Source organism: Castanea sativa, chromosome 5 (assembly GCF_040712315.1).
Source record: "Castanea sativa cultivar Marrone di Chiusa Pesio chromosome 5, ASM4071231v1".
Classification (NCBI taxonomy): domain Eukaryota; kingdom Viridiplantae; phylum Streptophyta; class Magnoliopsida; order Fagales; family Fagaceae; genus Castanea; species Castanea sativa.
In genome coordinates, this window is record NC_134017.1 from 1,057,342 (window position 1) to 1,084,642 (window position 27,301).

At 32.7% G+C, this 27,301-nt stretch overlaps 1 protein-coding gene and 1 long non-coding RNA gene across 8 annotated transcripts; one reads left to right on the top strand and one right to left on the bottom strand.

Annotated features, from left to right (window-relative positions):
* Nucleotides 1-504: 504 nt before the first annotated feature.
* LOC142636559 (uncharacterized) lies at nucleotides 505-7,752 on the bottom strand. Of its 6 annotated transcripts, none has more exons than XR_012844360.1 (7): nucleotides 7,451-7,752; nucleotides 7,260-7,313; nucleotides 4,128-4,356; nucleotides 3,835-3,973; nucleotides 3,640-3,703; nucleotides 1,928-1,995; nucleotides 505-1,747 (listed from the first exon to the last, which is right to left on the bottom strand). It is a non-coding gene; the product is annotated as an uncharacterized LOC142636559 (long non-coding RNA). The 6 variants fall into 6 exon arrangements; XR_012844358.1 differs by lacking the exon at nucleotides 4,128-4,356 and adding an exon at nucleotides 5,716-5,824 and having other exon boundaries at nucleotides 7,451-7,750; XR_012844357.1 differs by lacking the exon at nucleotides 4,128-4,356 and having other exon boundaries at nucleotides 505-870; nucleotides 1,477-1,747; nucleotides 7,451-7,747.
* Nucleotides 7,753-19,491: 11,739 nt separating this feature from the next.
* Nucleotides 19,492-22,518, top strand: LOC142634044 (GDSL esterase/lipase 5-like). 2 transcript variants are annotated; one of them, XM_075808312.1, is made up of 5 exons: nucleotides 19,492-19,824; nucleotides 19,911-20,032; nucleotides 20,612-20,842; nucleotides 20,948-21,203; nucleotides 22,212-22,518. In XM_075808312.1, the coding sequence occupies exons 1-5, from the start codon at nucleotides 19,644-19,646 to the stop codon at nucleotides 22,325-22,327; spliced, it is 906 nt and encodes a 301-aa protein (XP_075664427.1). In that variant the 5' UTR covers nucleotides 19,492-19,643; the 3' UTR covers nucleotides 22,328-22,518. The 2 variants fall into 2 exon arrangements, with proteins under 2 accessions (XP_075664427.1, XP_075664428.1); XM_075808313.1 differs by lacking the exon at nucleotides 22,212-22,518 and adding an exon at nucleotides 21,897-22,118.
* Nucleotides 22,519-27,301: the final 4,783 nt, after the last annotated feature.

Consider the following 27,301-nt stretch of genomic DNA (forward strand, 5'->3'; position numbering starts at 1 on the left):
GGAATAATGAAGTCACAAAATAGAGTATATATGCTTGGACAGTGAAAATAAAACTGAACATTATCTTGATGAAGGAATTAAAGAAAAAGCAAAACCATAAAATTCCATATCCAATCATTTTGACAAGAAGTCAACTTATTTAGAACTACCACCTAAAAATTAAAGAATGAAAATACCTACTTTGGCATTATAGGATATCTTAAGAATTTCAATATCGTTGGCAACTGTAAAATAATGTAAAAAAATATTTTACATGGTACTGACATGCATTGTGGAGGAACAAAACCTATTGTAAACAAAGACGACCCACAATCCAAACATGTGTGATCATAGCTAGAAAAAATAAGTGCCAAAATAGTTCTCATCATAGTCGAACTTGCTTTAAATGTTGATTTCCGATTGGAAATCTTATAAATTATATGTTAGCAATACTATTAACCACTCTTCAATTGGCATATCTGATTCGCATATAAGGAAAAATGTACAATAGAGAAAACAATGAAATTAGAGACTGTATAAAATTGGATAGACTATAGTTAACATTTCTATAACAATTCAATAGGGTTCAGTTAGTGTTCATGCTCTGCTTCATTTGAACATCTACAATAATAATAATCTCTAAGAAAATGCATCAATTAACCTTTTTTTTAACCACAGTAAAACAAATATGTACAATCTGCAAATCCCAACAATAATAGAGGATTTAAAAGTTCTCTTTGACCAGATAGAATAACATCCCAAAACAATAACTAAATATATCCTTCTACGTAACTCTTGTAGACGACATCCATCCCATGTAGCATCTTGCCAAAGACATGGCATTCCATCAAAGGGGGGAAAAAAAAAAGACAACATGGCATTCCATCCAACCTTTTAAAGGAAACAAAAAGCAAGCACGTAAGAAAAGAAAAAAAAAATCCAGGTTATAAAAAAATGTGCACTAAACAGATTGGGTAAATTACCATTGTCAAATACATCTTAAAAATAATATAAAAAAAATTCTCCACATGTTGCTAATTCAGCACAGACACTCAAATTCATGTAATGTCTACCCACACCTAAATATGGAAAAAAGATCTTGACCTATCTTATTTAATAGGAAAAACAACAACCTGAGCCTATATTCAAGCCTATATTCAAAAATGAATGAAATTAAGATGGATGCACGCAGTTCCAAAATAACTCTACAAAACAAAGTATTCAATAGTATGAAAGATAGAGACGAACAATTAAATAGATACAACAAAGAGAGAATTTTATGATCCATGGATTCCTTGAGGAGCAGCACAACAATTGGACCCATCTTCTACCAAAGTATCATCTGTACTTACATTCAACCGAGTTTCTCCAGAGGAATGGCCCATGTCAACATCGATATTTGATAATCAAATGTGAATTGAAAGTTATATTTTCAAATTTTTAAAAAAGAATGTTTAAAGAACTAATAAGTACAAAGTGGCAAAAAGAGAAGTGAACCTCTTGACGCATAAAAGTTCATACTTGTACCAGGTGAATGCAACAAAGAGCAGTCATGAGTTAATGCCATTCTATCCCCCCTCCTTTTTTTCTTTTTTCTTTTTCAGCAATGACCATTCCCCTGAATTTCCTAGCCTGGGTAAGTTTATTTTGTAAACTATTTTCTCTTTCATGCCATTTTCTTTTGGAACGTTTCTCAAACATTAGCATTCATCTTTTTAGGTGTGCTTCTCTTGCATTTTCCCCTTCTTCTTTTTTCTTCTTTTTTTTCCTATCATATCATGGTAAAGGAAAGAAATAAGTTTTAGCATTTATTTTTAGAATCAAAGAGTCCATATTTGATAATTTTAAAACTATTTTAGTTTTACTTTTTTTTTTAATCAGGCATTAACAAAGGACAAAGAGTTATAAACTAAATAATAGCTACAAAGGAAAATGAGGCTTTCCTAACCTTTCAATTTAATTCAGTAGTTCTTCTCGAATAGTAGCCAAAAGTCTTATATGTCAGGGATGACTGATCTGAATTAACATGTGAGGGAAAATATGTCAATATAAATACAGAGATCTTGATAAGAGTCAATATAAATGAGGTGCTAGAAACTGAGATCCTATAAAACATGAGATTGTGTCATATAATTAATTATAATTATCTAAAATTCAGAAAACATGGCAGTTTTATATAAATGAAACATTACCAATTTTGAATCAATACCAAACTCAAATTTAACAACATAAAGTAATATTTTATGCTCTATTTTGTATATAATGATTCTGCTTTTGGTTTTTGGTCAATTTCTGCACTTTCTAAAGCAATTTAATACCTTAGTTTACAGTAATAATATATACTGTTAGGATTCTCTCCTTTTTGTTCTTTTTAACTATGCTTTTCTAATCAGTTTGCCTAATCTGTTGCAATAAGCACTTTCTTCGACACTCCTACTCATTCAGAAAGCAATTAGAAGGAATTGCTAAGTAAGGCTGAGGAAGAATTAGGGTAAGATCATCTAATGGGTGGTCTCACAATTCCTTGCAGTGAAGACATCTTCATTGATCTCACTTCTCGCTTACATGAATTGTGATATGGTGCCTCTAAGATGAAACAGTAGTGACAATTTTGTATATCTATGTAAGTTCTTTCTTCTTTTAGGCAGAAGAAGAGATGGGGATCGTCCATCCGCTAAAGATGTTACAATTAGAAATACTGTAGCCCTTCTCAAATTCTCCAGAGAAATGTAAAATTGAGTCATCTTTTTGTTGGAAGGGGTTTTTTTTTTTTTGGTTTTATGATATTTCTTGTCCTTTTAATTTGATTTAACATGCCAAGGATTTCTGTGGGAAATAGTGTTCTGTGCAATTATTCTCTTTAGAGACTATGATATATCTACTCCCTTTAATTTAATTTAACTTCACATGATGTTTCTATGGATAATAATGATCTATGCAACTTTTCTAATCTCAAAGTCATCCTCAATGATTTATTGGAACAACTTTTTTTTTTTTTTACGTACTTAAGAATGTCCTTCCATTGTTCAAAGATTTCAGTTGAAACCAAATAATGAAATCATCTAAATGAGCTGTTTTTTGGTTTGCACATCATGTGAAACCAAAAAATGACATCTCTTAACCATTAGAGCAGAGATTGCAAACTATTTTTCTTGTTGCATCAAATACTGTAGCCTTACTTCCTACTTTTAAAGTCCTACAACAGAAGGTAAGATCCAATTCATGTCTAGTGGAATTTCAAGTGCATTGTATCATGTGTGTGATGTGTAACTACAAGTGCATGGTCTGTGCAAAACATCTTCCTTAGCTCCACTATTCATAAGATTTTAGTTTCAAGTTTAATATACTACTGCTTTGGTATCAGTTTATGTATTTTTGGTTTTCTTTCTTGGCTGTGGTGAGCACTTTTGTATACCTAACTATTCTTAGTGAAACTGCAAAGAGGACAATCCATATAATTGCAGCCATTATTTCTGATTGCTCAAAAAAAAAAAAAAAAAGCATAGCAATTTTAAATTGCAGCAGAAAAAGATGGAAGAAATACCGCAAATGAAGCCTAAGAAAACATTGAAAATATGGGTTGAATTGTAAAAAGTAATGCAGCAGTTCAGTGAAAATTTAAATCTGAAAAATGAAGGTTTGGACCACAACAAATCAAACCTTGATTCTGCATTTGTTAGTGGTTCATGTACAGCCCAGAATTCAGATAGCTACAAAATCTATCCTGGTAACAATAACAATAAATAATAAATTATTCCATACTTGAGTTGAACTAAATAAACTAATTAAGTTAAAATTTAAGTAAACATATATATAAAAAGCGCAGGTGTGAAGTTCCAAGAAAAACATGCGTACCTTCCAAATACACCGTTGAAGAGAAGTGATGGGGGCAGACAACTAACAGAGCAGAGAAACATAACCCTAAACCAAAATCACCATTGAGACTGTGATTGAATGGAGCCAAAGACGGGTGGTGCTGGACCAAATTATAACCCTAAATCAAAATCAAGTCTTTCAAATGCCTAAACCATATTTAAAATTGAGAAAAAAAAACATTTTGATAGAGAATCCCAAAACCCAAAACAAAATTGAATCAAATCTAAACCTATCCAACAAAAAGAAAAAAGAAAAAAAGTAACCTTTCATACCCATATCTGGAAACTGACTCATCAAACTGTTCCACTATTGCATCCCCAAACCCTACCCGCAAGTTGTTCTCCCTCTCTGCCTCTCTCTCAAAACCCCAAAACCCTAACCCTTGAGAACTCTTTCTGTTGTGACTCTAAACTGTCTTGGTGGCCGAAATCTAAGTGGGCAGGTTTGCACTCTGTTGCAGAGAAGAAACAGAACAGAGCGCAAAGCAAATCGGCAGGGAAGCTTCAAGAAATTTCAGCATAACATTAAATTCTATACTTATCCCAATGATTTTGTTAAGATTAGAAATGGAAGTACAAAATTAACATTGCAAACAGATGAAATTTTAACTATTTGTATGTTAAACGTTTAAAGAACTTCCAAACCAGTGTAACGATCGGTTTTGAACCTTTTTTCCCAGGGTACATGGCAGCATTTTAAGTGGCTTTTTTCCTATGTGGCAACACTGGCAACATATGCCTAAGCTCTGAAACCAACTTAAGTAGATAGCCATTTTTCTAAACCTACAATAGAATGTTAATAATTCAATAGCCGAAATAACAAAAGGCTTAGAAAGAGTACTTGGCTATTGAGGATCACATCACACAACCACTTTAAATCACCGAAAGCAGAATACCAGGTTAGTTCTAAATTTTCCTCTTTTACACACACTGGATTTGCACTTAACTTTTGATCATCTGGGAAAAAAAATAGCAATGTTGCAGTGCTTAAAATTTTCATGTGACATTGACAGATTGAAAAATTAGGATGCTACCAAAGCATTGGTTTCATAAGTAATCTAGCTTCTTTTACATAAAGACATGCCTCCCACACAATGCAAAGATCAAACAACATCCAGAGAAAAAGCACCACTGGCATATATTAGTAAATAAGATTCAGTTAACCAACTCCAAATATCAAGCACCACAAAACAGGTTCCAAAAAAATAACAAATTGCTATATAATTTCATAAATACAATTGATACAGAAGAGGATTCTTTTGCACACAAAAATAACCATTGATTAAAATGAACTGAAACAAAGACAAAATTGTATCATAATTATCTGATTTTGAAATTATGTAGACGCAAATAAAATCAGTTTTTCTTATAATTAAGAAATAATCTCGGAACACACATGTAGTTTTTGATACTATCTCAATCCCTCAACAATCTTTACCCTTCTAGCAAATTTTTTTTAGAAAACAAATTGTTATCCTCAAACCCAACCTATTAAGCGCATCTTCTTTCTATTTGCTTCAAAATAAAAGCATAACATTAATCTACCATATGCTTCTACCAGTTTTATAGTAATATTCCCCAATGTATAATGATTTCTATTATGTTTCGAAGTATTGATGAATTCTCACCTATAATTTCCCATGCAAAATATTAGCACACAAAACCAAACTCTCCAATCAAAGCATCGAAACATAAGAACTTATGGAAAATGCTAAAGGTATTAAGAATTTTACAACAAAAAGCTTTACACTAACTTACATAAAAGAAAAAAACTTACATAGAAAAAATTAAAGTGAGTGCACTTTAATATTGTATTATTCAAATTAAAAAAGAAAAAAAAAGGAAAACATGCGTTACTTACTGGTGGGTGCTTAAGGTTGTTTTTAATTCATGATTGAAAGTACTATGATTCTGCCTTTGGAGTTCATGGATGACACTATCACAACCTTATTAAAGTAAACAATTCCGCCCTAGAAATATGTGTAAACTCAAAATTTTAAGTGATGCCAGACATCCAAAAGAAGCAAGAAGCTTCAGAGATTTTAAAATATAGGAAAATATAAATGATCAAGGTAAAGAATTGAGAGACCATTGTAATAATTTGAACAGGTGTAGAAGCTGAAATTTAGGTAAAGATGTGAAGAAAATGTAAAAGACATACAAAAAAAAGCTCATGTAGGTGTTATTATTATTTTTTTCATATCTAAAGTTTGTTTGAAATCAAATCAGACAAACATGATAGAAAATCAACAAAAACAACCACCACCAGTATCTAAAACCTGTAACACCTAACCAAAAAAAGAAAACAGAGCAAGCAAGAAACTAAATAAAAGCTGCAACTAAGTATGAGGCAAGAAAATCCATTGAGAAAAAAGAGTAAAGAAACTATATAAGAAATGAATAAGTAGGTTCAAGATATCTCCCAATGCACTGAAAATTTTTTCAAAAGAAAGCAAAAGCAATCACCTTTAAATCAATATCTACAGACATTATTTCATGATACTGTTATATGAAGGGCATAAGCAGTAAGCCTGAACGCAAATATTCTTAAATGCCTGTTTCTATATACCCATAATATATTAATTCAGAATAAAGCTTATTTCAACATCAAACTTAGAGAAGTACACCAAATCAAGTTTAAAGCATAATTTTAACAATTATAGCAGAAATATCAACTACAAATCAAGATGGTAATCAAGAATATATATGTACATCTCAAAGTGGCTAGGATCAAAACATGTGTATATCTCTAAATGAGTATATGGATTAAACAAACACAGTAAGGATAAAATATATACATATATACATATATACACACACACACGCACACTCACGTTGAATCATTAAAATCACTATTATTTCCATGGGTGTAATTCACTCTGCCATTAAAACTCAAACCCAGAGGATGTTCAATGGGTCTTTTGGACTTATGGTTATTTGTAGGGATAGAAAAAGGAATAGAAAGGCATAATTGAGTATCTTTATATCTATTTTAAAAACATCACTAACAAATACCCAAAACCAATTAACCCAAATACTCTAAACAAAATCAAACCAAACGTGACACAAATATCCTAAAGAAAGCAGATTCTAACCAAATACCTTTATCAAAACAAATTCTAACCTAGAAGCAAAAATCAAAGATTTAAAATCAATCTGACCATAATACCCAACACTAAGCATATTTAATGTTTTTTTTGTAAGACCATAAGTTCAAAAACAATCCAACCAGAATACCCATTATAGATTTCAAAATCCCACAATTTCAATCCCAAACAAAACCTGAAAATTAAAGTGAAATGCTTTAGATTAAAGAATTAGAAGGATTTGATTTTGTGGAGGTTTCCCTAAATTAAACAAATAGAGAGGAAAAGGGAAGAGAATATTAGAAAAAGAAATTGGTACCTTTGCTTTGATTAATTTAGAGACTCTAGATTGAAGAAAGATTCCACTTCATCTCTACAGAGAAAGAAAAATTCAAACAAACCCATTGCTATAAATATTTAATAAAGATAGTGACATATCAGAATTTCGATTTCCTTAACCCCAATTTGTAGAACCAAACTCAACTGTAATTGTAAAAGTTTGAAACATACCACAAATCTAATTTGTGGGGGAAAAAAAGTCACAGAATGGATAGAAAGCCCGTTGGAGGGGTTGTCAATAGGCAGAGGGGACTGATCTTCCATCCTTTGCTTCTTCTTTTTTCCTGGGTTTTTGAGAAGAAGAGAGACCCTTGTTTCCAGTGGTGGTGTTGATATAGTCATTGTTTTTTTGGCAGGCATTGGTGACCAAGACAATGTGGGTTGGCTTAAGAGAAGGACTACAAACAAAACCAGAAAACAAAAATGGGACCTACAACTCACCATGTTATAAACCTCGTTCACTTTTTTTGATAACTCATTACTTAGTTGCACTTGTCATTTATAGAGAACTTTGCGTTATTACAATATTACTTGCTTAAAAATAAAATAAAAAAGCAGAATGTTTTGTTTATCATACGGAACAGATGACGCTTCCTTATTTCTCGGTAGTTGTCGGTGACAAATATATATATATATTTTTTTTAGAGAAGTACTACGTCCATAATATTTTTACAATAATTTTACAACAAATCATAGGTGGTTAGTTGTTATAGGTTCAAATTTGAATTTAATACTAAGATTACTTTTTCGTCCCAACAATAACAACTAGTAACAACTTGCCACTTAGGATTTGTTGTAAAAATGTTGTGGACATATCATTTCTCTTTTATAATAAGTTTAAAGTGACAAGTTGTTACTGGTTGCTATTATTGAGACAAAAAAGTAATCTTAGTGTTAATTTCAAATTTGAACCAATAATAACTAACTGCCTATGATTTGTTGTGAAAATATTATAAAAATATTGTAGACGTGGTACTTCTTTTTATTTTTTTATTTTTTTTATTTTTTATACACTAGAATTGATGTAAGACAAAGATTAGTAGTAGACTAGTACTAGTCGTCTTTATCATATACATTAAACATTCAATAGCCTTTAAAATTTTATTTTGTGAACGTTGGGGAGTTTACACTTTTCACTGATTTGTTTGTTCCTTCCAAAAGGTAATAAGTGGGCCGAACCGATGGGCTTGTGCTGCCGAAAAGCTTAGTGATTTCTGTAATTCAAAATAGAAAAAAAAAAAAAAATTAGAAATTTGAGAAAACAAACATTTTCATGGAGAACCCAAAAGCCTGAAACAAAAAAGGGATCAAAACCAAAATCAAATCTAAACCTATGCAACAAAAAAACTCAATAAAAAGTAATATTTCATACTCAAATCTAAAAAAATGGAGAAAAGCGTACCGGAGCCAATTCTGACAATCTAATGGTGGCAAATATATAGCCTAACAGTGTTGATGCCCATAGATTTTTCTTTCTCTGTGGTTGCAACGGTGCTCTAAGTCTGGCGAGGGAATGGAGAACTCTCTCCTCCCCTCTCTGTATCTGCATTTTTTTTTTGGAGTATTGGAACTCTCTCCTTCTGTCTCTGTATTTGCGGTTTTTTTTAGAGTATTGGGGTATTTTAACCGGTTATTTTTCTTCTTATACTGAGAGGCTCTCACATGGTATGTTAAGTTATCAAACAACATAATTTATCGCTTTTTAAAGTTATACGTGTCAAGATAGGCATTTTTTCCTAACGTGACAACACTTCCTTAAAGGCTTCTGCTTTTATGTATAGTATTAGATTAGATTATATATATATATATATATATATATATATATATATATATATATATATATATATAAATTTGATCATCCAACTAGATTCTTGCCGATAACAAAATGAAAAAAAAAATGTCCACGCATAACATGCATTGTTGTTGCACTGGAAACAACAGAAGATCAATGTTGTGGCTCTAATACTATGTTACATTTATGAAAATCTAAATTGAGAGAGTACAGAGAGAAGAGAGAGAACGCAATGCTACTTGATTCATCCTAACAACCTACGTCTGCCAAGACAACTCTTGATGGTTACATCTTCAGAATAATCTCAATTTTTTTTTTTTTTTTTTTACAATGAACCAAATATGGGATATTTAAAAGAAGTTAAACCCTAAACCCTAAATTAACAATACAAAAAAGCCACGATTAACAACTTACAGTACATATATTATTTTTGGCTTGCACATTAAGGATTGGGCTTGGGCCTTGAATTATCTTAGGACATCATCATCTTTAGGGACATGCAAGACGTACCCGAGACTTTTAGCTATTTTGGGGATATCCTAAATATTAGGAGATTATTTGCTCTATCCAAAGAGCCCGTAGATGCACTCCCACGCATGCAAATAGAAAGAACGAAGAAAAAAAAAACACTAAAAAGAAAAAGAGTTACAACTTACAACCAATTAACCACACCCCAAAAACCAAAAAGAATAAGAATAAGAAAAAATCAAGTATATATTTATGTAATTCGACTTTATTAGGCCTACGTTTATAGGCTAAGTACTACAAGAAAAAAAAGTTTCACTAACAAAACAAAACGAAAGTAAAATACACCCAAAACTGCTCTCTCTCTCACAAATAACAGGAAGAAGAAAAAACATATATTTTCTCTCAGAGAAATTGTCAAAGGGAAATAATTTAACCAAGCCGCAGCCCATATATATTTGCTTTGTCAAAGTCGGCCATGTCAAAACCAGAACTCAAATTTGATTTAAACTCAACAAAACAAATATAAACACTAACCATTCCAAATGGAATTTATATTCTAGCTACGTTATAATTTATAAATCGATCTTCACCTAATTAGCTTGAATTAGATTAATCCTCGTCAAATGCCTTCACAAAAACCCATAAATGCTATCTCAGAATGCAAAGTAACTAACATAGTTATCACGCCAGCTATATTATTTGCAGTCCCAATTTTCTGAAGAAGAATATCTCACTCATCAACAATTTTACGTATAAAGTGGATGCAAATATTAAAATGCCTAGTTTGAGAGTGGTGGAGCTTCTTCGCAAGCTAGATGAATTATTGGGCACTTCGACCATCAGAAAATATACATACAGATTTGCAGTAAAATAAAATATATTAATTCTGCAGTTTAATGATAATATATACTATATACAAATTTAATCATCAAACTAGATTGCCCGTGCGCAACACATGGATTTCAGTCTAGTAATAATAAAAGTCCATGGAACAAAATATAACGTAATCTAATGTCCAAGATGAGCATCTCGCAAACATTTCAACATAATTATATCAAAATAGAGTGAAAATTGCAAATGTGAGCACCTCAAAGTAAACACTAAAGAGTGGTCTTAAAGAAAGCTGTAGAACGACTAAATTTCGAGTTTGAAATAAAGTCAAACAAATAAAATTGTTTTACAAATATAAATATGAATTTGTATTGATGAATGTGTGGTACAATTCTCTGTGATTACAAAAGAACGATCATTTAATTCGATCTCATTGAAAGATTTATTGATTAGAATTGTGGTAGTGTGATTTTTTATTTGAAAACCGAATATACTTCAATTTGACTGAAGAATGGATCAAAGACCTTCGAAATAGAATTACAATGAATCTCTGGCTATGAGCTTATTAAAAATCCTTTGTTCTTCACGTTCTTTGTGTTCTTCGTGCATTCTTTGTCTTCGAAAGTTTGTGGTGGACATTCTTTGGGGCTTTGGAGGCTTGAATCCGTAGAGCTTCACCAATTTATGGTTTCTTGAAGTTTCTAGAGGCTTTTGAGCTTGATTCTGTGAACTTCGAGATCTAGGAAGAAGATTTGGATGATTTCTCTTCGAATATTCTTCATATTTCAAGGTTTGTGGTAGAAGTTCTTCGAAGCTTTAGAGGCTTGAATCCGTAGAGCTTCATTAATTAGCATTGGCAGCAATGATTATATTTCCCTTTCCACCACAAATTCCGGTGCTCTTCAAACCTACACTCCGAAAGAATACGTAGATATAGTGATCAACAACTTAACAAGCGTGATAAAAGTAATAACATTCAAAATAAGTTGTCATTCTATTTAATTCTTGTTTTTTACATTCGCAAAAATTTGTTATACTAAATAACCATATCTTGATGTGCTAGGGAATATATAAGAAAGGTGGATGAAAATTTGTGATTCCAAATAGGGGTGTAAACGAGCCGAGCTTGAGTTTTGTCAAGTAGTGAATGTTCAAGCTCGACTCGGTAGCAAAAGTAGAATGTTCAAGCTTGGCTTGACTAATAATGTTGAAGTTTGAGCTCGTTATAAAGTATAAAAGCTCGAGCTTGACTTGGCTTGGCTTGGTTTATTAGTCAAGCCAAGCTCGAGCTCAATATCAAGCCCAAACTTGAGCTCAATATCATGCTTTTGAGCTTGAGATCGAGATCCAAAACAAGTATATTATCAAGCCTATATCAAGTTTATTATCTAGCCTATTTGGTTAGGATGAGTGGTCTCAAATTATAATTAATTAAAGTCTTAAAAGGATATGAGTTTATTTGTCAAGCTCATATCAATTTTATCACCAAACTCATAAATAAGCCTAGGCTCAACTTACGAGCCTAAAAATAATATTCAAGCTTAAGCTCATTATAAAGTATAAAAGCTCGAGTTCGACTTGGCTTGGCTTGGTTCATTAGTCAAGCTAAGCTCGAGCTCAATATCAAGCCTAAACTCAAGCTCAATATCATGCTTTTGAGCTTGAAAATAAGTATATTATTAAGCCTATATCAAGTTTATTATCTTGTCTATTTGGTTAGGATGAGTGGTCTCAACTTATAATTAATTAAAGTCTTAGAAGGATATGAGTTTACTTGTCAAGCTCATATCAATTTTATTACCAAATTCATAAATAAGCCTAGGCTCAACTTGTTTTGTTACTTTTGTATCGAGCCTTGGTATTCACGAGCTTGTTCATGAACAATATGTTTTACTCAGGCTCGGCTCGTTTATTAAACAAGCCTAAAACTAATGCTTAAACTTGGCTTGTTTATAAACAAACAAACATGAACGTGCTTTTTATCAAGCCAAGCCCGAGCTATTTATGAATGGCTTGGTTTATTTACAGACCTAATTCCAAACTTGACACCATTGGGCTATTTGCCAATTGCAAGAGCACACTTGCCAATGAAGAACTTTCTAAATCCTTGCAGGAGCTAGAAAATCAGCTCGATGGATTCAAATATTCAATAGCGATTACCTACACTTCTCTAAGTGAAAGACTAAATAACCCTTCAAATTATGGTATGTCAATCATTTTTTTAGTGCATAATGTATTTTACTATTTTTAGAGCATTAGCATCAATTTGGCTAAAATTTTATGTTTATTTTAGCATAAGAGTCTAATTTTTCTGTTTTACACAATCACTTGTAAAAACCAGGGCTTGTTGAATAGTAAATGCAATAGATGTCGACGCCTAAGGCCCTAAATAAAAAAAAAGGCCTCCAAATTTTACCAATAGTGTTATTTATAATCAATAAATAAAATAATATTTTTTATCAAATGAAAAATAAACTAAAAAGAGAGAAAAATATTATGTCCACAATATTTGTCACAACACTTTTACAATAAATGCTAAATAATAAGTTGTTACAACCTGTTATTGATGGCAAAAAAATAATTATAGTAGTGTTTTCAAATATAAAACAAGAAGCAACTTAAAACCTAGGATTTGTTATGAAAAATATTGTGAATGTTACACTTCTAAAAAAAAAAAAAAAAGAGTTGAGTTAGCAAACTTTTACTAGTTTTCATCTAGGTCTACCATTAACCCCACTCTTTTACTTACTCTTATCAATTTGCCACATCAACAACTGTGAAAATTTTTGTCAAATTTTTGGTGTCTATAAAATTTCTAAAAAAAGAAAAAACTCTACGTTGTTCATGTTAATTAGTAGTATTTGGATCTAAAACAATATAATCAATCTTTGCCTTATGCCTCTAAATGCATCAAGCCGCCTTGGTAAAAACACCTACATCAAATTATTCGTTATACAACCTATTTTATTTAAATAATCATTTATTATTATTATTTTCATTTATAATAACGCGTTTCTCTCTCTCCAATCTTTGGATGTGTTTGGTAGAGTGAATTTTAGGGAGGATGGAAAAAAAGAAGAAGAGAAAATGAGGAGGGAAAACTTTTTGGATTGTGTTTGGTTAGGAGAGGGGAGAGAAAAAAAAAATGGTGGGGTCCGGATGTTTTCTCCTTGGGCCCACAAAAAAGTTTTCACTCCAAAATGGAGAAAAAACTGGGTAAGGAGAAATTTGAGGGTAAATGACAAAATTACCATTTATTTGCCCATATCTTTTTTTTCTTTCTTTTTTTTTTCCTTAACTTTTGCTCTACTTGGGTAGTGCACATGGGTTTCACCCTTTTTTTAAAAAACTTTCTTGAGATGTTGCATTCTTGTTATTATTATTATTATTATTTCCTTCTTTTCTTTTGATTTACTTGGTTGTGGCATGGTGCTTTGTTTTGTTTGTCTTCTTTTTTTCTTTTTTGTTTAACTAGACATTATTTTTTATTTTCAGGACATGATTTTTATTTTTTAATAAATTTGGATGATTCCTTTTCTTCTTTTTTTTTTTTTCTTTTTTTGTTTGTCACCTTTTGGGCATCATTTTTTTTTTATTATCAAGGATACATGAGTAAATTTATATAAATTCATTTTTTTCATACTTCCACTTTTTCACTCCCAACCAACAAAAAGGAGGGATAATCTTTTTGGGTTTTAGGAATCCACTTAGGCTTTAAAAATATTCTCGTATTTTGTTGTAAATAACTCAAAGGAATCCTTATACTTAAGGGCATTGAGATCAAGGTAGTCGATACCGTATCGGTACTGTTCATACCGGCCAATATGTACTGTACTGGTACATATACCAGTATTGAAATGCTAATATTTCGTACCGGTTTAAATACTAGCCGTACTAGCTATACCGGCCAATTTCAGTCAATACCGGTCGGTACAGAAAAAAAACTTTTTTTTTTAGCTTTGTAATTTTGAATTTTTGTAAGGACAGAATGGTAACTTACTTGTATTAATTTATTAGTATTATTTGTTTTCTTAGTATGAAATGAACAATTAAGCTTTCTATCTTTTATAGTTTTTTTTTTTTGTTTCTTTTAATTGATTCTAAAGTCTAAAATCATGAATACTTTGTTCTGAATTCATGTAATGTTTTATGGTAAACTTTTATGTTTATTATGATACACACACACACACACACACACACACACACAGAAACACAGATATATATATATATATATATATATATATATTTATAAATATAAAAAGTAACGGTAAACTCGAAACGATACATCGGTATTGATCGGTATCGAAATATATCGTTTTACTAGTCAAACCGGTTTAGCCCCTAGTACGAGATTGACTCCCTTGATTGAGATTCTCACTAAACCTTATTTTTAGGTTATGTGGATTTCCTTCTCAAAATGTAGGTATCCATATTCGGATATTCCCATTACTTGGTAATTCTATTTTCTTTAAGTGGACTTGCTAAGCTAATGTGTGTGTCCATAATTTGGTAAGCTATTATGGAGAGGAGTTCCTAATATCATGGAACAAAAGATTGAACATTCTTATCCTTTTTTTCATTTAGCGGGGGATTATAGGTTACCCACCTGTGGTTTGCCTCAAATTTAACTTACCTCCTGTGGTTTCAATTTTGACACTTTACCCACTTGTGCTTCACTCCGTTACTATTCCGTAACCCACCTCTCTTTCAGACGTTACTCTAACACATAATTTATCAAAAACCAAAGCCAAAACAGATCAAACACTTCTCAATCCCAAAACACACTCCCAACCAACATGCTCAATGCACCTAAACCCTCCCAGGTACTACTCCAACAAGGCTTCTCAAAACCGTATCTTGCCTAGCTTTCTGAATCTCACAATTCAGCCCGATTACATCTGTCAAAACTTGGCTTCTTCCGATACTTCCTAGCAACACCAAAACCTCACTTGACACTTAGAATGGGTGTGGTAAGTGCTTGGGCTATCAACCTCTCAAGGATATGGATATGAAGATGTAGGAGTACGAGAAAAACCACAAAGGATTGTGTAGAGGATTATGGGTATAACAATCTCTAACTCTCAAGTGTGTATGCTAGGGTTTTCTCTCTAAAAAGCACTCTTTATAATATGTAGGTAATGTGAGTATATATAGTGTGGGTGAAGACATAATGGAGCAGATAAGCTAAAATAGAAAAACAGAATGTTTCATGGGTACTTTGTGGGAAGGCCTTACCCGTGAATTACTCGTGAAAACTAGCTGTCACTAGTTGTCATGACTCTTCACATTCCAGTTATGTGTTTTGTATATGGATCACTTCGAGGGAAGTCTACTCATGAAATACCGGCGAAATCCACTCTTTCTTCAATACAAGCTTGAGTTTTCACATTCTCTCTCAAACACAACCCATACAGTGAAATCCCACATAAAATACAAGGTAAACATGATTGAACAAAATTACAATCAAATTTGGCATGAAATTAAAGCCAACACAAAATAGTTGTAAATAATAACTTTACAGAAAGCAATTTAACAAAGCCACAGCCATGGTTTTAAAAACGGACCAGACCAGTCAATTCAACCAAGAATCAGACCTTAATCCAATTTGGATATTAGTTAAAACCAAAAATGAAAGAAAAACTGGGCAAACAGTACAAATCGTTGGTTCAACCGGCTTAATCGAAAACCGGTGTGGTTAAATTGGTTTTAGCATTTCTTCATAAATACTTCAGTTGTTGTGTTTTTTAACCAAAAAAAAAAAAAAAAATTAAAAAGAAAAATCTTGTTTAAGATTTAAGAAGAGAGATTTTGATTTTGAAAATGCTCTCTCAAGTATGAAGTGGTGAAGCCTAAAACACCTATAGTGACTCAAAAACATCAAATTTACTTTACTTACCTTTTGCTCAAAAGACAAAAAAAAAAAAAAAAAAAATATATATATATATATATATATATATATATATATATATATATATATATATCAACAAAAAATCACTTTGTGTAATGATCCGTTTGCTTCAGTTGACGCTTTTTTTTTGCTGCTTTTGCCTTTTGTACATGAACATATGAGAGAGAGAGAGAGAGAGAGAGAGAGAGAGAGAGAGAGAGAGAGAGATATGAAAAGCAAAAAGTGAGATAGGATATGTACAAAACTATTATTGAACCAATTGTGTGGATGAATGGATTTCAAAATGTGTGGTAGTTAGGAAGTTAACGGGCAGAATGTATGGAGAGAAAAAAAAATCAAGTGAGCAATGATATTGCTATCCATTGGTGCGCTTATTTTTTGTTATTTGAAAAGCTAAAAATAATTAAAATATTATATAGTGGGCTTGTTGGTTGTGGGTGCTTGTATATGTTTTTTCTTTTGTTTTTGTTTTGGTTGAATAGTGGTAAGCTAAAGTTTAATGTTTTACTATTATTTAATTTTTTTAGTTAAAATGACCAGTTATAATATTATTTATTTGTTTATTTTTGTAATTATTAATTAAATTATTTATAACGTTACTGGTTCGACAAGAAAACTAGTAACAAATCCCTTTTTCGGTTCTTTTACTGTATCAATTTTTAAAACCATGGAAATAATCACGCTTTAGTGTTTACTTTAGTGTAACCACGCTTTAGATTATTCGGTGCTCACATTTACAATCTCTACTTTATTTTGATATAATTATGTTGAAATGTGTACAGCGAGATGCTCATCTTGGACATTAGATTATGTTATATGTTGTACCATGGACTTTATTATTACAAGACTAAAATCCATGTGTTGCACGGGCAATCTAGTTTGATGATCAACTTTGCATATACTATCATTAAACTGTAGAATTAATATATTTTATAATAATGCAAATCTGTATGTATATTTTGTGATGGTCGAAGTGCCCAATAATTCATCTGGTTAGCGAAGAAGCTCCACCACTCTCAAACTAGGTATTTTAATATTTGCTTCCACTTTATACATGGAATTGTTGATGAGTGAGATATTTTTCTTTAGAAAATTGGGACCGTAAATAATCCAGCTGGCGTGATAACTATGTTAGTTCCTCTGCATTCTGAGATAGCATTTATGGGTTTTTGTTAATGCATTTGACGAGGATTAATCTAATTCAGGCTAATTAGGTGAAGTTCGATTTATAACATTGCTCAAATATAAATTCCATTTGGGATGGTTAGTGTTTATATTTGTTTTGTTGAGTTTAAATCAAATTTGAATTCTGGTTTTGACCTGGCCGACTTTGACAAAGCAAATATATATATGAGCTGTGGCCATGGTTTTAAAAACCAGTACGGTGAAAGAATAAAAAAAAGGATTGGTTATTGGTTTTCTAGTCGGACCCTGTCGAACCGGTGACGCCATAAATAATTAAATTAATAATTATAAAAATAAATAAATAAATAATTTTATAACTGGTCATTTTAACTAAAAAATTAAATAATAACAAACCATTAAACTTCAGCTTACCACAATTCAACCAAAACAAAAACAAAAAAACATATACAAGCACCCACAACCCACAACCCACTATATAATATTTTAATTATTTTTAACCTTTCAAAAAAAAAAAAAAAAGTGTACAAATGGGTAGCAATATATATCATTGTCCACTTGATGTTTTTTTTCCCTCCACACATTCTACTATGTGTACCAATGGGTAGCAATATCATTGCTCACTTGATATTATTTTCCCTCCACACATTCTTCACATTAACATCCTAACTACCACACATTTTGAAATCCATTCATTCATACAATTGGTTCAATAATAGTTCTGTACATATCCCATCTCACTTTTTGCTTTCCATATCTCTCTCTCTCTCTCTCTCTCTCTCTCTCTCTCTCTCTCGTGAACATGTTCATGGGCAAGAGGTAAGAGCAACAAAAAAAGCCTCAACTAAAGTAGACAGATCATTACAAATCTGCTTATCTTTGGGCTTTTTTGGTTCTTCCTCCACACAAATATAGTAAATCTGATTTTTTTTTTTTCTTTTGAGCAAAAGGTAAGTAAAGTAAATCTAATATTTTTGGGTCATTGTGGGTGTCTTAGGCTTCACCACTTCATACATGAGAGAGCATTTTTCAAAATAAAAATCCCTCTTCTTAAATCTAAAATAAGATTTCTCTTTTTAATTTTTTTTGGGGTTAAAAAACACAACAGCTGAAGTATTTATAAAGAAATGCTAAAATTGGTTTAACCACACCAGTTTTCGGTTATGACAGTTGAACTGGTGGTTTGTACTATTTGCCCGGTTTTTCTTTCAGTTCCAGTTTTAACTAATTACTAGACCGAATTAAGGTCCAGTTCTCGATTGAACCGGCCGGTCCGGTCCAGTCCGGTTTTTAAAACCATGGTTATTTCTAAAAGAAACCTTCAAAAATATTTAAGATAAACTTTTAAAAGTTGTTGAATGTTTGATGTATATGATAATGACTACTAATACTAATCTTTGACATCTTACATCTATTCTAGCATATAGAAAAATATATGCCCTACTTATCGGTGGTTATACCAGCTCCATTTCTCCTATGCCTTAATTGTTTCACATAGATAGTAATTATTTCATTCAATTCTTACTAAGAGAGTCAATCTCGTACCGGAGGCTGTACCAGTTTGACAAGTAGAACAATATATTTCGGTACTAGTCAATACTGGTGTACTGTTTCAGGTTCACCGTTATTTTTTATATTTATAAATATATAAAAAAAAACACAATATAAAAAATTAAAAACTTAATTGTTCATTACATACTGAGAAAACAAATAATACTAATAAGTTAATGCAAACAAGTTATCATTCTACATTTACAAAAATTCAATATTTACAAAGCTTAAAAAAAGAAAAGTTTTTTTTTTTGTATCAGCCTGTATTGCCCGAAATTAGTCGGTATGGTCTGTATGGCCAGTATTCAAACTAATACGAAACGTTGGTGTTTTGATACTAGTATACGTACTGGTACGATATCGACTACACTAATTCTTACAGCTTAAAAGTTTTGACCTTGGTGAAACCGTGAAAGCAACAACATGCCACCGACAACTAGCAATTCTTATGGCTTAAAAGTTATGATAATCAAAGCATTCTGCTCTTCTTCTTCTTCTTCTTCTTCTTCTTCTTTTTTGACCAAGTAATAACGCAAAGTTCCCTATAAATGGCAAGTGCAACTAACTAATGAGAACCAAAGTGAACGAGGTTTATAACATGGTGAGTTTTAGGTTCCATTTCTGTTATTTGGTTTTTTTTGTAGTCTTTCTTACCCCAACCCATAGTCTTGATGGTTACCTATGCCTGCCAAAACAACATGTTGCCCTGGGATTCATTATTCGATGCTGGAAACAATGACTATATCAACACCACCACTGATAACCTAGCAAATTATGGACCGTATGGGGAGACCTTCTTCAACTACCCCACTGGAAGATTTTCTAATGGACGTCAAATCCCAGATTTTATTGGTAAAATGCTATTGATCTTACTTTCTTTCTTTTTCTTTTTAAGAATTTGAATTGTTAGTACATTGATTGTTGAAATTTTATTACAGCTGAGTTTGCAAAGTTGCCGTTCATTACGCCACTTCTGTATCCCGGTTATCATCAATATACTGACGGGACAAACTTTGCTTCTGCGGGAGCCGGGGCTCTTGTCGAAACTAACCAAGGATTAGCATGTATCTTTTACATCAAGTGTGTGTATATATACACACACACACACACACACACACATACATGTACAATACTGAAAATATTGAAATTTCACTTCCAAGCTTTATTAGTAGGACAAGGAGAGAGCTCATTTTGTCCAATGACTATCAGTATTAACTAGGCAGCTTTTCTTTTTAGAAGAAATTTGGAAGCTTAATCAAATGTTTAGTGAAATTGATCATGTCTTGCTGAATAAAGAAATAAATATATAAATAATAGATAGGCTTGAAATTTGCATTGCCAATAGTGCTTTATCTAAATTTTCTGATTGATAGTTAGTGAGGTATGCAAATCATAAGGTAGCAAAGGTTTTTGGTTTCCCTCTAGTACTTTGGTAAATTGTAGATGACTATGACATGATACATATCTTAAAATGGTGACATGTCGGCTCTTATCCAATGCTCCTGTGTGTTGGATGGAGACTGCACCTCCAGCAAAAAGTCATGTCAAAATAGGGTGCTTGCAATAACATATTACCCAAATTTCAAATGCCAGAGTAGGCCATATATGCCTAATCTCCTTTTCTTTTAATTTGGGGCAGGTGATTGACCTAAAAACTCAACTACATTATTATAAGAAATTGGCGAAGCTGTTGAGGAGAAGACTAGGACATGAAGAAGCCAAGACATTATTGACGAGAGCGGTTTACTTAATTAGCATTGGCAGCAATGATTATTTTGCCCTTTTCACCTCAAATTCCAGTGCTCTTCATACCTACTCTCCGGAAGAATACGTAGATGTAGTGATCGGCAACTTAACAAGTGTAATAAAAGTAATAACATTCAATATTCAAAATAAATTGTCATTTTATTTCATTCTTGTTTTTTTACATTCGCAAAAATTTGTTATACTAAATAACCATATCTTGATGTGCTAGGGAATATATAAGAAAGGTGGAAGGAAAATTGCGATTCCAAACTTGGCACCATTGGGCTGTTTGCCAATTGCAAGAGCACAAAGTCCGAATAACACAGGTGCATGCATTGAGGAACTTTTAACACTAGCAAAATTGCACAATGAAGCACTTTCTCAAACCTTGCAGGAGCTAGAAAATCAGCTCGATGGATTCAAATATTCAATAGCGGATACCTACACTTCTCTAAGTGAAAGACTAGATAGCCCTTCAAAATATGGTATGTCAATCATTTTTTAAGTGCATAATGTATTTTATTATTTTTAGAGTATTAGCATCAATCCCGCTAAAATTTCATGTTTATTTTAGCATAAGAGCCTACTTTGCAAAACACCCACATCAGATTGTCTATTATACATGCTATTATATTTAAATAATCATTTATTATTATTATTTTCATTTATAATAACACATTTCTTGCTCTCCACTCTTTGGGTGTGTTTGGTAGAGTGGGTTTTAGGGATGATAGAGAAAAAAAAAAAAACTTTTTGGAGTGTATTTGGTTGGAGGGGAAGAGAGAAAACAAAATAGTGGATCAAAAAGTTTTCACTCCAAAATGGGGAGAAAACTGGATAGGGAGAATGAAGGTAAATGACAAAATTACCATTTATTTGCCCATTTCTTTTCTTCTTTTTTTTTTAAAAAAAAACTTTCCTGGGACATTACCATTTCCCCCCCCCCCAGGCTATGGCATGGTGCTTTGTTTCGTTTGTTTTCTTATTCTTTCTTCCACCGTTGCTACTTCTTCCATTGTATGGTTTTTTGTACTACCAATTGGGTTTGATTTTAGGTTTGGGTTGATGGGATTCAGCTGCCATTGGATTTGATGATTTGGGTTTTCTAGTTGATGGATTTTTCTGGTTTTATGATAAGATCAAATTTTGTAATGGGTTGTGAGTTGTGGTGGTGGTAGGTTGCATTGGAGGCTGCGTTTATGTGAGGGAGACAATGAAACGAAGGATAGAGAGGGAGAGAGATGAAATGAGAAATTGATAAAATATTGAGCTACAAAGGTACAATAGCCGTGCATATTTGCACGGTTACTGTAGCAAAAATGTAAATCAACAGTGTTATGTAAGAACTGACGTTAGGATTTTTTGAATAAAATTGTGTAAATTTCATATTTTTTTCTATTATACACCCGTTGATATGAGTGCCCTTACAGTTTGTCATTTTAGCTCTATAAACTAAAAGGATCTCTATTTTTTTTTTTTTTTGTGTGTGGAAGGTTTCAAGATAAGTAAGATTGCATGTTGTGGAACCGGTCCATATAGAGGAAATTTTAGTTGTGGAGGGAAGCGATCTGTCAAAGAATACAAATTATGTCATAATGTTAGTGAATAAGTGTTCTTTGACTCCATTCATCCCTCCGAAAAGGCCAACCAACAATTTGCTGAGCTAATGTGGAATGGACCTCCTAATATCACAGGACCTTACAATCTTAAAACGTTGTTTGAAAACTAATGAATGTAAATTTGATTTTTTTATTAAAAAAGAAGTGAGTCGTGTTATATTATCATTAAAATCAAAATAAGAATTGTATTTACATACCGAAGTAATAAATATATTCAATATTTTAAGTTGTATGATCATACTCCACTTACACGTTATTTCGTTTTGATGGAATTTTTACGAAATTCTCAGATCTATGAGATGCAAAAATAGAGAAAAATATACGCAAAAAAAAAAAAAAAAATCACATACAAGACAGTATTTACGTGATTCGGCAATTTGCCTACGTCCACGGAGTTGCAGAGATTTCACTATTCTCAGAATAAAATACAGAGTGCGGTAGTACAATTTTCTCCCTCAAAACAACGTCAAAACCCTAATCTCCAAAACAACAGTTTTTATATCCTGAGTACGATAGGCCCAAGCCTCCACTCCATGGACTAAGTCTCAGAAAATCTCCCATTAAAAATGGTAACAATATTATTTCAGGTTGGGTCATAATCCAGATCAAACACAACTAAGCTCCACAAAGACCAACAAATCTCCCACTTGTAGACTAGTTCAATCACCAACATCAACCGCAATCCTCTAAAGACAATCCCTCATCATTGCAACTCATCCTCCTGTCCTCAAGCTAGAAGATCAATTGAAGCTGCACACAACTTCAACTTCTCAGTAAGGACACCCTTAGTCAACATGTCTGCCGGGTTCTTAGATCCACAAATCTTCTCAAGTATTACCCATTTATCTTCAATAAGGTAACAGATAAAATGGTATCTCATCTGTATACACTTCAACTTTGAATGAAAAGCCGAATTTTTAGCAAGAAAACTTGCACTCTAACTATTACTACTATGTAAAATATTAACTCCCGCTTCATATCCAATTCATCCAAGAAGCTATATAGCTAAATCATCTCATTTCCAGCTTTAGTTGCTGCAACATACTCATCTTCTGTAGTAAACAAAGCAACAATCTTTTGTAGATTTGAAACCCAAGATGTAGCTGTACCACCCAGTGTAAACATAAACCCAGTTGTACTCTTTTTTATCAATATCACCTGCTAAATCAGCATCTACATAGCCTTGAAGTATTAAACTTGCACCTATGTAGCAAAGACATGTATCTGTTGAGCCTCTTAGATACCTTAGAATCCACTTAACTGCCTCCCAATGCTGCTTTCCTGGCCTAGTCATGTATCTACTCACAACTCTCATTGCATGTACAATGTTTGGCCTTGTACACACCATAGCATACATCAAGCTACCAATAGCTAAGGCATAGGGCACTTTGCTCATATGGCCCCTTTCTTCTTTTGTCTTTAGTGACTGTTCTTCACTTAGTCTGAAATGACTACCCAAGGGTGTGCTCACTAGTTTAGCTTCATTCATGTTGAACCTGCTAAGAATCTTCTTCACATATTCTACTTGTGAAAGCTTCAATGTACCATTAGCTTTGTCTCTAATGATTCTCATACCAAGGATTTGTTTTGCAGCTCCCAAATCCTTCATTACAAATTGTTTTGACAATTTCTTCTTCAAATTATTAATCTCCTCAATGCAGATCCGTTTTTTATTAAGAAAAAGAATTGGTTATATGTAGATTATTGGAATTAAGAAAGAGATCATAAAAACTATATATAAAAAATCAAGATAATGCTTTAAACAAAGCAATGATTAACAATTCATGTTATGGATGAAGAAAAACATGCATCATTATAAAAGAGAAAAACATAAAGAAAAGGAAAAAAACAACCTCTTGCATGGAGCACTTCTTGTTCTTGAAAGGATGTTTTAGGGCTCAAAGAAATATATTCAATCATCTTTGAAACCTAAAAACCCTAATTTTGGCAGCAAATATCAGAGAGGATAATTAAATATAAGCACTTGGAGAGTCTTAAAACGAATGTCTCTTAGAGCACCAAAAAAAGTCCCCGAATTATAAGATCTAGTCTCTATTTATGGAGACCAGAAAATTCTAAAATATAGCTTCGATGTGTAGAACGCGAATCAGGACTCATCCTTTTGCGAAAAGATCGAAAAGGGTGTGCCTTATCGTCACCCGAAGAGCATTAAGCCAAAGCCTAAAAGAGGCCAATTCAGCACTTTTTAAGTGTTGTTCGACACTCCAAAAGTGCCGAATGGTACTTTGGACGCCGAACACACTTTCGTGTTCGGGTACGTTTTGGACTCTCTTTCTAGGGTTTTTTGATCTGGTCTTTGTATCTAGATGTGTATTCATCCTTAGTCTATGATTTTTTTTATTTATCTCTTTTCTGGATAATTCAGAATTTTCAGGAAAAATTATCTTGAACAATTATCTTGTAGATAAATCCCGTAAAATAAATCTTGATAAAATTCAGATTATTCACACTTTGATTGTTATCCAACCATCCCTTCTATTCCTATGCATGCAATCCTATTTCAGACACTAATTATCAACCAATCACACAAATATTTAATTGATTTTAATTGTTTAACCAATCAGAATTAATTTAAATTAATTGTGCGTGGTCGACTCTTCCTAGACATAATGCATGTTGACCATGCAAACTTGATCATGCGATATCTTTCAATCCGATGGTTTGATTTAGAAACCGGACACATCGTTGCAACTGTTAGAATCTCAAGTTCATTTTTATGATATGCAATGAATAACTTGATGCATGTAATACAAGAACAAATTGATGCATGTAATGCAATCATGATTTTTGGGGTACATGGATGGTCATTCCAGTCATCTTCCTTGATTAAATCATGGGTGCAAAATCGAGTGTCTACATCTCCCATAACCACAACACCCAAGGCTTCTCCATCAGCCAAATACACCTTCCCAAAATTACCTTCAACGTAGTTCTGGATGATTTCTTGGTCTGGATTGGTATGAAACGAAGCTCCTAAGTCCAAAACCCAATCATCAAGTGGACTATCTACAGCAAAAAGTAATGCATCTCGTGCGTATCTATTACAGCATTAGTAGAATCATCATCATTCTTCTTCTTAGGGCTTTTGCAGTGCCTCTTAAAGTGGCTAGCTTTGCCATAGTTCCAACACTGTACCTGGTGGCCAAATCTGGATTTACTTCTATTCCGATTAGAATTACTGGATTTTGATCTTCCCCAATATGAAATTTTGTCATTACCTCTACCTCTTGGTTTAGGGTAGAACCAGACCTTGAGGTTTCGCCTGCATCTCTTCTATGAATCTCCTCAGCTAGAACTAGATCTCGTATGTCATTGTACTTCAACTTTTCTTTTCCAATAGAATTGATCACTATCATTCTCATAGCCTCCCAACTGTTTGGCAATGAAGCCAAAACAATCAGTGCATGGATCTCATTATCAAAATCAATTTCTACAGAAGAAAATTGATTTGTGATAGTGTTAAATTCATTCAGATGTTGTGCTACTGATGCATACTTTGCCATCTTCAAATTGAATAGTTTCTTCATCAGATGCACCTTGTTGTTTGCTGACGATTTTTCATACATACCAGACAAAGCATTCATCAAATCTACTATGGTATTCTTCTTCACAACATTGTGTGCAACGGATCTTGACTAGGTTAATCTAATAACTCCAAGTACTAGTCTGTCAAGAAGAGTCCATTCATCATCTTTCATAGCTACAAGTTTATCCCTTAAAAGCGGCAGGTGCAACTTCTTCCCATAGAGGTAGTCCTCAACTTGCATCCTCCAGAATCCAAAGTTTATGCTATCGAATTTTTCTATTCCAGACACCTTTCCTATTTCCTTTGCCATTGCTCCCACTCAAACCTAACCCTAGGCTCTAATACCAATTTGATAGAAATTCCCAGATCTATGAGATGCAAAAATAGAGAAAAATATATGCCAAAGAAAAATAATTACACACAAGACAATATTTACGTGGTTCGGCAATTTGCCTACGTCCACGGAGTTGTAGGGATTTCACTATTCTCAGGGAAAAATATAGAGTGCGGCAGTACAATTTTCTCTCTCAAAACAACGTCAAAACCCTAATCTCAAAAATAACAGTTTTTATATCTTGCGCACTTCGGCTTGCGCCTATCAGCCCAAGTCTCTTCTCCATGGACTAAGCCTCAGAAAACCTCCCATTAAAAACTGTAACAATATTATTTCGTGGGGTTGGGTCAGAATCTGGATCAAACATAACTAGGCTATACAAAGCCCAACACGTTTTGAGATAGTCTTTTTGGATTTTAGGAATCCACTTAGGATTTAAAAATATTCCCGTTTTTGTTGTAAATAAATCAAAGGAATCCTTATACTTAAGGGCATAGAGATTCCCACTAAGCCTTATTTTTAGGTTATGTGGACCTCCTTCTCAAAATGTGGGTATCCATATTCGGATATTCCCATTACTTGGTAATTATGTTTTCTTGAAGTGGACTTGCTGAGCTAACGTGTGTCCATACTTTGCCAAGCTATTATAGAGTGGAAATCCTGATATCATGGAACGTAAGATTGAACATATATTCTTATCCTTTTTAGCATTTAACTTCTCTTTGGATTCATTCTTAGAAGGTTCAAAATTTTTAGAAATTTTCTTTTGCCTCTATTCCTAGAATTCTTCATAAATCTCCTAAACTGTTTAGCAAGGAATGTAATTTGTTGCTCATACGATCATCCCTAGAAGAATCAGTATCCTCTTGTTTTACTTGTCTGAGGTTGGTAAGCCCATATGTTTATAATAATTCCTCAACCTTTATAGAATCTAGATCTTTACTCTCTTCTATGGTCATTACCTGAGGACGAAACCTCTTGTTTAAAGATCTCATAATCTTCCCTACAATCTTAGGTTCAACGATTTTATCTCCTATGTTGAAACTGGAATTCTCAATATCATTTAGTTTGCATAGAATTCAT